Genomic DNA, 14,280 nt, shown 5'->3' on the forward strand with positions numbered 1-14,280 from the left:
TTGAGGGAATCCTCACCTTTGGTTCTGAACATAGATATCGTCAAAAATTAAGATTCAAATATCTAATAGGACAGTAATTTCTGGGCCAACCTGCCCAAGTAAAGCTTATTTTTAAGTCACATCTGAGACCATGTGAATGGTGACTTAAGAGACATCCTTTTCAATGGTGGGGTCCCATTTGTGTAATTCCTTCCTCAACATGGCTCACCTGACACAAATATTGTTGGTTTTAGTGCCATGTGAACATGCTTTATTATACTCCAATATTACTGTATAGCTGGCCCTCCATATCCATGGATTTTTTTACCCATGTATTCAATCATCCACAGCTTGAAAATACTTAAAAATATTATAAATTCCAAAAGCAAACCTTGATTTTGTATTTTATATAAGGGACACTGTTTTACTATGCCATTGTATATAATGGGACTTGAGTCTCCATGGATTATGGTATGCATAGGGGATCCTGGAACCAAACCCCAGCAGATAACAAGGGCCCACTGTATTTATGTTTTCATTTTGGTTTTGGCTTATTTTTTTGTAAGCTGCCCTGAAGGACAGCATAGATGTAAATTAAATTAAATAGCTAGCTATGTGAATGAGAATCGAGATTCTAGTTGTGGGTCATGGAACCTCTTGTACATTTGTATGTAAATATGTGAATGTTGAGTTGTGCTTCATGGTGTAGTAGCCTTGATACCAGCTGTTTTGGAGAAAGTAGCACAATACCATTCCTTTGTTTAACTGGAGTCTCTCTGGAGCAGAGAACAGATTGAACATCTGGGATTAGATCAGCATATTTGCTTGCTTGCTGATTGATTGATTGATCGATTGGTTGATTGATTGATGCAATCCTCTTCTCCATATGTTGTATGGATTTGAACTATTGCACTGGATATAGAGCAGTTACTCAACACATAAACATACACACACACACACCCATCGTCTGTCAGTATAAATTCTCTTTTAGCTGTGCTGGGGAAAACATGAGTATGGTATCCCATTCATAGGGTTTCTTACATCAAAGGCAAAGCTTTGGGAAGAAGAGTTAAATTCCCTTTAAATTCCCTTTCCACACTTCTGAGTTCCTGATTGGAATTTATTTTAAAGAAAGATTTGATTTGACAGGAAATTTGGGGCCGAAAAACTCTGGGTTCAACCCGGGAATTTTTGGCCCAGATTCATACACGCCCCATTTGTGCCACACTTCTCCAGCCCTGAAAAGATTTCAGGAGCATCTACACTGTAGAACTAATGCAGTTTGACACCATTTAAAGTGCTATAGCTCCATCCAATGGTATCCTGGGATCTGTAGTTTTACAAAGTCTTTTGCCTACTCTGCCCCAAAGTGCTGGTGCCTCCCAGATTTCTATAGGATGATGCCACAGCAACCAAACCGGTGTCAAACTGCATTATTTCAACAGTGTAGATGCACTCTCTAACCTCAAGTAACCTGTTGCCAGCTCAAGCCAGAGATTATGTTGCCCATACAACCAAAAAGCTCTTGGGCGCATGTAACTAGAGAACTGGGCTAGGGAGCATTGACCGACAGTAACCCCAGTGCCTTCATGTTTGGGAGAAGAAAAGGAAGTGTTTCTTCATAACTCTTTGGTCCAGACTGGTATCCTGCCAAGTCAGCTCTGAGTAACGCACTAGTAATGCTGAAAGGCATAAAGGGATAAAGAGGAGGAGGCTTATTGCATGCAGTGTGCTTCTGCTTTCTTCTTTCTCCTCTCCCCCGTTCCTTCTCTGAAAAGATTTATGGAGTTCTCATTCCAAGCCTCCTTGGCACTCCGGGGGCTTCTTGTATAAGCAGCCCAGTTATTTAACATTATTTCAAAATCTTAAGACAGCTTCTCTCACTCAGCATCTGCTGCCCTCTTTCGGGATCCCACCGTATGTGGGAAGGAGAGCAACTAACTAAAGCTATGTTGCTTTGTTGCCTCTTCAGTCTCGGCAGACAAAAGTTTCCCAGCCTCATAGATTTCACATCTCCACCATAAAAACACAAGATAATGTGCCTTTTATTTTGCAGTGCAGGCCTTATCATAGGCTACTTTGTTTGAGGAAACGGGGCAGAGGCGCAGCAGGGATGCACTCATCCCCATAGTTAGGTACTGAGCATATAGTTTAAAATAGGAATGTAAATCCTCAACTGTTTTGAGGATGCGTGCGAGGATGAATAATTTTGGTAGTTTTCTATTCACTGTGGGAGAAAATAAACCTATTCCTCCACGGCATTCTCTCCATATTTGAATGTCCCAAAGTGTTATGGAGGAATTATTCTGTGGAGAAAAATGTGGAGGGATCGTTCTGTGGGGAGTTAAACGGTGGAGAAAAAATGTACAGAAAACGGGTCTCCTGTGCACACTACAGAAATAATCCAGTTTGAAACCGCTTTAATTCCCAGACTCAGTGCTAGGGAATCCTGGGAATTTTAGTTTGTCCTGGCACCAAAGCTCTCTGAGAAGGCAAACTATCTGACAAAACTACAATTCCTAGAATGCTGTAGCATTGAGCCAGGGCAGTTAAAGCATTGTCAAACTGGGTTATTTCTGCAGTGTATTTTGGCACTGTATTTTCTGAACAGTAGACCCATTATCTACACAAAACAAAGATTTATTATTATTATTATTATTATTATTATTATTATTATTTGGTACAAAAACCCAAGTCTTTTTCTCAGCAGAACAATTCCTTTGCAAGACTTCAGGCTGTTCGAATACTGGGTAAAAATTGTGCAGAATGTTTACTGGTCTATTATTCTTTCTAGTGTTGTTGCCCAAAAGACAAGAAACCTATTCTTTGACCTGGCAATGAATAATTATGAGTACTTTTTCCGTCCATAGTTTAGAATAGTTATTTGTCTTCTGGGAAACTTTCTGAGGGATCTCTTAGATGTTTCACTGGAAGTTCTTCAACATAATCACCAGTGATGTCAGGTTCTCCTGAAAAATAGCTTGCCCACGGCTACAAACAATTGCTAGAATTTTATGGGGAAAGATATAGAAACTCATTGTAAACACCTGTTTTCCCCTAATTCTGGCCAAACATTTGAGTCCTAAGTCATGTCTTCTCCAAATTCTGTGAAAGGGTCGTTCGGCCCCAAAGGGATTTGCGACCCATAGGTTGCAAACCGCTAATCTAGATAGACGTAGATGTGCAGAATGAGATGCAAGATTGCTTGCTCCAACCAGACACATAGCCTCAGTTGGATACTACAGAGAAAGCCAGGCCAGAGAGATTTGGATGGCCCTTGAATACAGATCAAATGGTCTGGGACAGTGGGTCTCTCTCCACTGCAGACCCTCCGAATTGGGAGCTTAGGGATCCCATCATTAAAGTTAGAGTGGGATGGCTGGAAACTATAGCAGCTGAAGCACTGGACCAAACTTGTTATTGTTATATCCAGAATTGCAGCATGCTGGAGATGCTCAATGACTTGATTCGCTTTTTCACATAGGAGTTCAGACCAGCATCCATGCAGCTGGGAGAAAACATTACCTCTTCTTACCCATGCATGTGATTTGCAGAAGCCTTTTTATTCTCATCAAGGACTATAGCACTGACTTGAAATTAAGGCCAATGGTACATCTCAGTGACAAAGTTTACAAACTCCCTCACCCTAGTTTTGTCATAGTTTTAATTGTCATGGTTTAGTAGGGATTCTGATGAATTGTTTCTTGCCTTCCCTTTCACAGAATTATAATTCCCAGAGTTCTCTGAAGAAAGTGTATGTTGTGACTATTAAATTAGTGTCATACTTTAATACAGATTTGCCTTCTTGTTGTTGTTGTTACATATTTTTTAAAGAATGCAATTTTCCTTTTATATGGCAGGGTTGAAAATCCGGGATTTCTTGGTTGCCAATGAGACCTTCTCTAGCTTCCTCTATCACAACGCTTCCCTACCACAGTTTGTTGTAGACGAAATCCTGAATGCTGAGGTCAACTTGCCACAGGTACTAAGCTTCCATCCTCATATATAACGTTAACAGTGTTCAGTCAGCCTGTAGAGTGAACATGTAGAGAGAGATTGTTGGACTAGACCTCCCCTCATCCCTAACCAGCATGGCCTGTGCGCAAGGATGGAAGATGTTGTCATCCAGCAATACTTGAAGATCCAAGGTTAGGGAAAGGGATAATTGTTCTACTTTTTATTATCAGGAATTGTGTATTTGAAGCTTGAAAGATGATTTGAGTCCCAGGTGTGATGTATTGACAGTATTGGATAACATCTGGTAAATGTTTGTAGGTCATCAAGTCTGGCTATCGGCTGAGCATGAAAGACCTTTGCAACTCAACCAAGCTGTCAGAGTTTGTTGTCATCCAAAACCCATGGATTGATGTGCTCAGTAATGCTGTGGTTTGCTCCTTGCCTAAAGAAAAATTGGCCTCAGCAGAGAGAGTGTTTCAGGATAATTTGGATATCATGAAGCCAGTTCTGGTGAGTATGTGGGCTTTAGCATTATTTGGTCATTATATTTGCCAGGGAACAGTTCCAATTCTAAGTAAAATATTCTGGTGTGGTGTGCATGAGATATAGTGGTCAGTGCTGGTGGTGGTACACCTTCAAGTCATTTCTGACTTCTGGTGTCCCTAAGACAACCGTATCATGGGGTTTTCTTGACATGAGGTGTTCAAAAGGGGTGTCATTCCTTGCCTTCCTCTGAGGCTGAGGAAGTGTAACTTGCCCAAGTTCACCCAGTGAGTTTCCATGGTTAAACGGGGATTCAAATTCCCAAGTCATACTCCAATCCTTAAGCCACAATACCACACCGGCTCAGTGGTCATGTGTATGTGTACTCACAAAAACACTATGTATTACTTAACATATGATATGTTTCTGCCCTAAAGAGTTCATGTAATTTTACAAGAGCAGCCTACAAAATAACCCATGCTGCCCACTCATGCTTTCAGACTCCTGATTAATATAGTCATGTTTGTCACAATGACTGCATTTACACTGAGGGATCTTAAAATTGCTTCTCTGAGGTGTATCTCATCCTGCAGCTTTCTGATACTGTTGTTGCTGTTGTGTGCATTCAAGTAATTTCTGGTTTATGGTGACCCTAAAGTTAATCTGCCACGGGCAAGGTTTGTTCAGACAGGGTTTGCCATTGCCTTCTTCTGAAGTGGGTTTTCATGGCCAAGTAGGGATTTGAACCCTGGTCTTCAGATACCTAGGCCAACACTCAAACTACTACACCACTCTTGCTATTACAACCAACCAAAGGGCTCTAATGCGGAGTTTGTTCTTCCTTCCTTCCTTCCTTCCTTCCTTCTTTATTGGGAACATACATAAAGTTCTGCTTAAGCTATGTATGCATTCCTACTGTTTAGAGAGAAAGGTTAAGTCATACTCCAAACCAGGCTTGATTAGTAATTTTACTAAATAATTCAGGATGATGTAAGGATGTTCATTGCTTACATAGGAAGGTGTTGATAACACAGTCTTTTACAGAAAAATAAAATGGTAAATAATAAATTAACTCCCCCCCTCAATAGTTTAGAAAATATGACTAGTAGGATGCAAGTGTATCTGAAGAAGTATTATGGTTCAGGTTATTATTCTAGAGACACTCTAGAATAAGGGAGGGGAGGAAGAATGTTCTTAAAGCAATAAAGTTACCCTTTTTGAATCAGACATAGGATCTAACGTCATGCAGCTATGGTTGCTTATAATAGATTCCAAACTTTGCAATGTTTGTCCTTTACCAAATGCATTTCTGGTAAGGGAAAATGGAAAATAACTGTCTGTAGTCATTTCCTAATTAGCCATTGCTAGCATTTATGTTGCAATCAGACAGCAGTGATACTGAAAATGGTGGTTCATGGAACAGTGCTGGTCCATGGCAAATTTCCAGGATGGGGGCAAAATATGGCAATGCTGCTAGTCGGGGCTTTAAATGACTTTGCCTCTTCATTGATTCCTTGCTTTTTAGACAATATTTGCTCACAAAGCTGAAGTCCAGTTAGTACAGTTAGGATATGTCATATGTTACCAACTTCAAGCCTAGATATTTGTCTCTTATTGAGCAGAGGTTTCTCTCACCAAAAGCTAGGTAGTTTTGTTCTCAAAAATGGAGAAAAAGATGCAATGAAATTGTTATATCCTAGTGCGCTTTCCCATACTTGCTGTTTCATCTACCAGCATTGCTGCCACACTTCACACTTTGGTTTTACCTTTGGTTTTACCTTTGATTGGAAGCTGAAGGCCGAATGTGACTTACCAGTTGCTGATTTTGGATATACATGTTTTCAAAAGCCAAAGCTAGAGTGTTCCTCTGTCTGTTCACATTTAAGCACTGCAAAATTTGAATACAGTTGGCCCTCCGTATCCACAGATACTGCATCCATGGATTGAACCACCCACAGCTTGAAAATATTCAAAGACAAATTCCAGAAAGCAAACTTTGATTTTGACATTTTATATAAGGGATACTATTTTACTATGCCATTGTACATAATGGGACTTGAGCACCCACAGATTTTGGTGTCCATGGAGTGTCCTGGAACCAAACCACAGCAGAGACCAAGGTTCCATTGTATAAACACAAGATATGGGGATGGCAATCTCTAATTTGTGAACAAGACAATAAAACCTTGCCACCTACAGATAACAGTGTAGTTATTCTAGAGAGATCACACAGGCTTTACAAACCAGCAGAATGAGACACCTGGGTGTGACAAACCATGAATGATTAGAAAGATTATGTTAGCTATTTGTGGGACACCCTCATGAGAAATTCTGACCCAGAATCTTTTACTGTATTGTGTGGGTGGTGTACTAAATGATAGCATTAGTTGTGATTCATAATTTATACAAAGGTCACAAAGGAACTTGGAACAGCTTTTTGTAGCCTTTGTATGTATGTTTGTGTTGTTCCTGTAGCCGGAATGGAACGCTGAACAATACCAGCTGAAGTGTATATTAAACACAGAAAGGCTGTAGCTCACTGGGAGAACACATGTTTTGCATGCTGAAGGTCCCAGATTCAGTCCCTGGCATCTCTAGATAGGAAAGGTGAAGGCTGAAACCTTGAAAAGCCACTGCCAGTCAACACAGACCTTGATAAACAGAGCTGTAGTGCTTTTCAAGCTCTATTGGAACTTTGTTATTGTTTGGTTTTCCTTGTTTGCATTCTAGAAAACAAAATCCTGTCTGTAATTCCATACTCTATAATGCGAACAAAAACAGACAGGTGCTGTGCAATTCAATCTATACCTATAGCTATATGTTTCTTTCCTAAAATGAGAATGTGATTATATAATGCAATATACCTAAGTAAAGAATTCTACCCAGATGTCATAGACTAGAACAGCCTTCCCCAGCTTGGTGTCTTCCACCAATGTAATACTTCTGTCATCACCAGCCAACATGGATTCAGTCTCACGTGCCTTTGATGTGATGTGTCATGATTCCATGAAATGCAAAAACATGGATACATTACACTCCCTTGTTGCAGTTCTTTTGTTGCAACAGCTCCACTGGCTGCTGATCCATTTCTGGGCACAATACAAAGTACTGGATATGACCTTTAAAGCTCTATGGTGACTCAGGTCCAAGTTATTTCAAAGACAGTGTTCTCCCTTACAAACTAGCCCGTGATCTAACATCTGCTATGGAGGCCCTTCTCTTTGTCCCACCTCTCTCACAGGTACATCTGATGGGAACATGGGAGAAGGCCTTCTCAGTGGTTGTCTCCAGGCTCTGGAATTCTATTCCCAGAGAAATTAGACTGGCACTCTCTCTAGTTTCTTTTCACAGAAAAGTAAAGACTTTTCTGTTTTGACAGACCTTTGATGAGTGATGATATAAGGCCCATCTAACACAAAGAACTGAATATTGCTAATTGCTTTGCTGGTGTGTGTGTGTGTGTGTGTGTGTTTTAATGATATATGTTTTAACCTGATTTTGGGTTTTTTTTCTGATTGTTTAATTGTATTTTAAATTTGGTACTTTGTGGATTTTTAACAATTTTTTTTATCTGTTGTAAGTTGCTTTGAGTCCCAGGCTGGGTGAGATAGAAATTATGATGATCATCCATTCACACGGTGTATTTTCCATCTATTTATTATAATCATGCTCTTTTATATTTTTATATTTATAGATATTTATATTTTTATAGTTTTGTTATCAGTACATGACAAGAAGCTGGTTTTCTGGAAATCTATGGCTAATATAGAGGTCTCATTTTATGTAACTAGGCAATGTAAACCTGCAATGAGATGGGCCTTCATGAGGATCAATGGATGGGTGGATAGATGGCATTTACTTACTGCCTCTTCAACTACCACGATGAATGATAGCATCATATTTTGAAGTGGATGGAGATATGAATTCCCACCTCTCCCCCCAAGACCTATGCTCCTTTTGTTACACTATGCCTTTGTCCATTTGGAAATGTGCATGGTCATGTTGGTCTATCTTCTTTGTCTTGTAACTAAAATGGTCTAAAACTAAATCCTCATTTGTCTTTCCAGAAAGGGATCACCTCCAACTCAACCCTGCAAGATTTTAAGGGAACAGTGGAGACGTTGATGGGGAGCCTCGGAAATCTTCTTAGAGAGGTAGGGATGGTGAGCTTTCTCTGGTTACTGATTCAGTCATGCTGTTAACTGACATGTTCAAATTACTGTGCTCTTAGAAATCTCAAGTCACAGTGACCGTGTTTATAGGGTATGCTAAACCAACCATAACTACTACAAAACTTTTAAAAAGGAGTAGTGGTGATGTAGGAAGAAATTGCCAGGTGCACATTCAGTGCTAATTCGGGAGGCAGCCGGGTCTTATCACACAGAAATCACTGCCGAATCACCACCCGGGTCTGTCCCGGATGCAGCCCTGGTCATCTAAGCTACTTTGGTGGTCATTTTTAGAAAACACGGAAGCTAGCGACATCTAAAAATGGTCATGGTAGGACCTTAGATGACCCAGGCTGTATCCGGGACAGACCCAGGTGGCGATTTGGCAGCAATTTCTGTGTGATAGGGTCCATAGTACGTATATGAATAAAAAAAAAAATACTTTGCTTATTTAGTGTGCATATTTTCATTTGCACATTCATGTATAGTCATAGTTGAACACTTTATAAGGAAATAATGTTCAAATCAGAACAGTTTTATTTACATAAATTTAGTAGGTAACTCAATGCATGTATAAATTTTACGCAAATTTGAGAAGAGGAGGCGAAGGAAGGATCAGGACCTCCAAGTCTTGTGCCCCACTGAGAACCACTGGACTAACTCTCTCTTTGTTCTGATCTCTTGTGTAAAGTACTTTTTGACCATGTTAAAAAACCTTTTCCCCTAATTTAGCAAGTGGCTGTTTTAATCAGAAAGGGAGAGGAGGAAGGCAAAACTCCAAGTAGTTTTTCCCCCTTTTTTTCTTTCCTTCTTTCCTTAAAGTCCACAAGTGTTGCGACTTTTAAGCCCTGAACTGTAGTAACCTCTCAGTTTAGCTGCCTCGGGTCACTCGAGGTGGTGGAGAATTTTAGTTTTGCAAAAGAAGGAGGGAGGGAAAGGGGAGGATGAAGGGGAGAGAGAGGAATACATTTCTTCCTTCCAACCGCACATCTTCCCCTGTTGCTTCTGCAAGGCGATTGCCTTCTGTTGACTTTTAGAACTTGTAGTTCTCTTCTTGGTTGGAAAATAGATGTTAACAGAAAAAAAAATCTATTTGGAATCAAGATAAAAACTTCAGCAAGTTAAACCTTTCTAAAAGATTGCCTGGGACTTTCTAGTCACAGCTGTTTCCTGTTTCATCATTTGAAAGCTGTTGGTTCTTTTCTTTTCTTTTTTGTCGGATGTAAAAAAAAAGCAAAGGCACATGATACTCTTTTTGCTGATGTGGCTGCAAAATATACTTACTGAGGAATGTGACTTTTCTTTGGCACTTGTCCCAAGCCATAGCCAGTACCTTTCCTTTTTTCCAATGCAAGTTCAAAACAAAGGCAGCTTTGCTTTGTCCATTACATGGAAACCACCCTTAAACATGTGACCAACAGTTGTTTTTTCACAGCTTAACTGAATTTTCTGTGACAAAAACACAGAGGAATGGATGCCTATTTCCTTCATTTAATCTCCCTAGGTGGGTGTCGAGTTAGTTGTGCTGCCATCTGTCTGTGGGGGTGGGGTGGGCAATAATGCCTCCCGGCATCGCTAATGTGCATATACTAATCTATTTAAATATATGCGGATTCTAAATTCCCCTGTTTCCAAAGATGGAAGATTAATGTGGGTCTATAAAACCATTTTAAAAAGGTCCAGGTGGTAACCTTAACTAGTTTATAACAATGGCCAAGCTGTTTAAAATGGGACAGCTGGGAATAGCAAATAGTTATTTAGACCATATTTTGTGAGGCTGTCCTTGAAGTAAGAATTGATCTGAAATTACTCCTCTAGGAAGTCTTGATATTTAGAATCCCCTAAACCAAATGTGACATAGTGGTTTGAGTGTTGGACTATGACTCTGGAGACCAGGGTTTGATTTCCAGCTCAGCCATAAAACCCACTGGGTGGCCTTGGTCAAGTCGCATGCTCTCAGCCTCAGGGGAAGGCAATGGCAAACCTTTCAGTCCATCCAGAACTTGTTAAACATGTCTATCCAGAACAATTGGCTTCCTTGTTCACAGCATCTCTGCCTTGTTTGGATTAACAGCTACTGCTACAGTCACTCAGAATCTTCCAAATACAGGCTCACAGGTTACCTGGGAAAGCTTACTGTATTACATATCAAATATGTGGTGTGACGCTTGTTTAATCATTGTTGATTGATGAGAAGCAAAGGTAAAAGGTGACAGAAGAACACGGAATGCAACTGTTCAGTTACTTATGTGCAGGGACAAGGAGAACTACTGTACTTCTAGGTGACTGTCATGTTTCTAATGCAACTACCAGTTAAATGTTTTCTTCAGACTTTGGGCAGTTTTTAGGGTTGCATTGTATGTGGCAGAATACTAGGAACTTTTTATTTAGAAATATATCCCACTGTGTTCAGTGGGATTTTCGGAGGTTTGCCTGCAGCTGAATTAATCAATTGATCAGTTGATTAATTGATTTAAATATATCAATTAAATGACTATGATTTCTTGCAGTAGTAACAGTCATTGGTGTGGGACAGATTGCCCGAAAATGGCGGCCTGCCAGCGGCCTAATTTCCTCCTGAGGGAAGCCGCAACCGCTAAACCATGCGGCTTTCCTACAGAGGAAAAAGAACCCGTAAAAAACAGGTTCTTTTTGTGCCGCAGGGCTGACGTAACGGGTGCGCCACTAGTGCACTCATTACATAAGCATTGTGTGGTGCCGTGCAGATGCCTCACGGCACTTACATAAACAATGGTGGCGCCTATGTAAACAGGGCACTGCCATTGTTACGGCACCACACCGTGTTAGGATTAGGGACCATGCGGTTGCTCCGCAGTCCCTAACCTTAAAATCGGCTCCAGCATGGCGCATTTGTGCAGACTGTACCACACCATTATTCTCAAAAAAAGTATATATATTTTTCCCCAGAAGGACAATGGAACAAAAGAAGAAGATCTTAGGTTATAGCCCAAGTTTTTGAAATCTGTGATGCAGAAATTCATTGTCATGAGTGTTGTCATGGAAGGCAAAGACTTGGTGTGCTCTCTTCTAGGTCTGTTGACAGCTCTTGTACAGTCACACGGACAATATTTCTTCTCCCAAAAGTCCCTGGTCATTTCACTTTTGTCTTTTAAATGAAAGTGGCACATCAAGGCAATCAGGGATTCTGCTGACAGAACTATCAGAATGCCTGAATGCTTTTTGACTTTTATCCTGTCCACATGATTTAAGCAGCTAAAAGTAAGCCTTCAGGAGAAGAAGAGTAAACAAGAACTTAGGACAGCAAGAACCATCTTGTGTCACTGCTGGTATTGGACATGAATTATCGAGGGCCAGGTTAAAATCTCAAGACTCAAGCCATGAAGCTTTGGTTTCTTCCAAAAGTCCTGTTTTTCTTGTTGACCCAGTGTACAAGATATTGTGAGAATACAAAGAATTAACCCAAATAAGTCAGGATAATAGACAAATATGACAAAGGGAGGTGCAGCTTGCATAAGTTTGCCACAGTTTTTAACATTTTTAGTTTTACTCATTCCAAAACATCTTTGCCTTGATACCTGTACACCTTTTTGGAATTATAAATTTATTCTCCTGCCTTTACATGAGCTTCAGGTCTTTGGATCATTAGAAAGAGTCATTTGTAGGTTTTGGAGCCTTTGCCATCCACTGGCAAGACACACTATGTAGATGTCAGACTGGGGAAGGCGACCTTCTATATTGAAGAGAAGAACCTGCACATTAGTTTGGTCTGTTAATTTCATACCTTTCAGCACCCTCTGACCCATTCTTCACCTGGAAAGAAGGGAATACTCTGAGTAGGGGGCAGTGGAGTGAGAGGAAATGTTGTCCTCAGGAATGAATGAAGTTTGCTCCTTTAGGAGAACACATTCCCTTCCTGCATTGAAATGGCAGTGAATGCCAAGGAATGTAAACAGCTTTCATATAGAAAAGTTAATGGCCACATAGTCCCTGTTCTTTGTACACAGCAGGAAAAGGTTAAAGTGTGTTGCCTGTTGGATGTATTTAAGAGAATTTGCTTCTTAGATTGGGAACAGTCAGTACAAGTTGCAACCTGTGCAGTACAAGTTGCAACCTTTCACACTACACAGTTATATGAGCTTGCCTGAGTCTTACCATCTTTAGAGGAGGGCTTTTGGTCAGTCCCACCACCTTCACAGGCATGTTCGATGAGGGCAAGGGAGAGAGTCTTCTCAGCGGCTGCTCCTAGGTTGCACAACTCCTTCCTGAGGGGCTCAGTTGCCCCTTCTCTACTCTGTTTTCATCAGCAAGCAAAAATCTTTTCATTTGAACAGGCCTTCAGCTTTTAACTAGTGGGGGCAGAAGGATATTTAAAGGGTATGCTGTACAGTCCTCCCTCCAAATTTGCAGGGGATTGTTCAGGACCCACTCACCCCCCATGAATTTGGAAATTCACATATATTCAAGCCCCATAGCTTTGAATGGCCATGTGCTCCTGCGTACGGCCATGTGCATGTGTTACAGGCATGTGCACCATTAACTTTAATGGAGGTTGCCCCTCCATGAATGATCTAAACTGTAGATCTCAAGTCTGTGAAAATGGAGGGGCGACTGTATTTTAAAACATGTTTTAATTATTTTCAATTAATGGTTTAATTGGATTGGTTGTTTAATGTTTTTTAAACTTTATACTATGAATTGTTTTCACTATTTTGTTATCATATATTGTAAACTACCATGTTGGGAGAAAAACGGGATATAAATTAAAAGTGCTGATTCAATTTTAACTGCCATGGCAACATCCTAAGGAATCCTGGGATTTGCAGAGTTTGAAGTTCTCTGCCATAGAATTAGAATTCCATAGAATGCAGCCATGGCAATTAAAGTAGAACTATAGTGCTATATTGGATGTTGTAAAAAGACCCAAAGATAGTTCCCTACATCACCTTCTGTTGTTACCAAGAAAGTAAGTGGAAAGGTATACATACCAGAAGAATACTTTATTTTCAAAGACTGGGTTACTCATCTCCCACTCAAGAGGTGTTCTTGGTCTAAATTGTGTTAGTCCCCAACTAATGTTTGTTGTTGTTGTGTGCCATCAAGTCATTCCTATCATGGGGTTTTCTTGACAATATTCTTCAGAGGGCGTTTGCTATTGCCATCCTCTTAGGCCGAGAAAGCATGACTTGCCCAAGGTTACCCAGTGGGTTTACGTGGCTGAGCCAGGATTTGAACCCTGTGGCCAAAGCAGATGCCCTGGAAGGCACGACCTCTGGCTGTGATTGCTCTGGGACTGCAGCAACCGGACGGCTCACTCACAAAGCACTCTGCCACTGCAGGGGTGACATTTTTCTGTTCTTTTCCCCAGCAGCTTTGGGCCTCCTTAGCCAGTCTCAGAGTGGCTTTCAGCTGCTTTGTGGGCATGCACTGTCTAAACGCCACACCCCCAAAGCGGCCGGAAACTGCTTTATTTGGCTCATCTGTTTCAGACCCAGTTTAATTCATTTTAGTGAGTCTGTTTTTGTGGGGATTGACAGTGGTTTAACTTGTTGTCTCTAGCTGTTTACATCTCCCCCATATACCATATACACATGTGGTTATTTTTTACTCTTTTAACAAAAATTAAAGTTGTATATATGGGCTCTGTCACTTTGAGAGAAAAATTTCTGCTCTACATAGGAGGAAATATTAATGTACAGGACTAAAATGAACA

The 14,280-nt window shown here is 40.6% G+C and overlaps 1 protein-coding gene across 1 annotated transcript in view; it reads left to right on the forward strand.

Annotated features, from left to right (window-relative positions):
• Window positions 1–14,280, forward strand: part of ABCA1 (ATP binding cassette subfamily A member 1) — a 132,343-nt gene that overhangs the window by 64,449 nt on the left and 53,614 nt on the right. The window contains exons 6-8 of the mRNA XM_042453684.1: window positions 3,840–3,961; window positions 4,255–4,446; window positions 8,487–8,573. Of these exons, the coding sequence (XP_042309618.1) occupies window positions 3,840–3,961; window positions 4,255–4,446; window positions 8,487–8,573 (401 nt within the window). The remainder of the gene's footprint in view (window positions 1–3,839; window positions 3,962–4,254; window positions 4,447–8,486; window positions 8,574–14,280) is intronic.

Source organism: Sceloporus undulatus, chromosome 2, assembly GCF_019175285.1.
Source record: "Sceloporus undulatus isolate JIND9_A2432 ecotype Alabama chromosome 2, SceUnd_v1.1, whole genome shotgun sequence".
In the NCBI taxonomy this organism is placed as follows: domain Eukaryota; kingdom Metazoa; phylum Chordata; class Lepidosauria; order Squamata; family Phrynosomatidae; genus Sceloporus; species Sceloporus undulatus.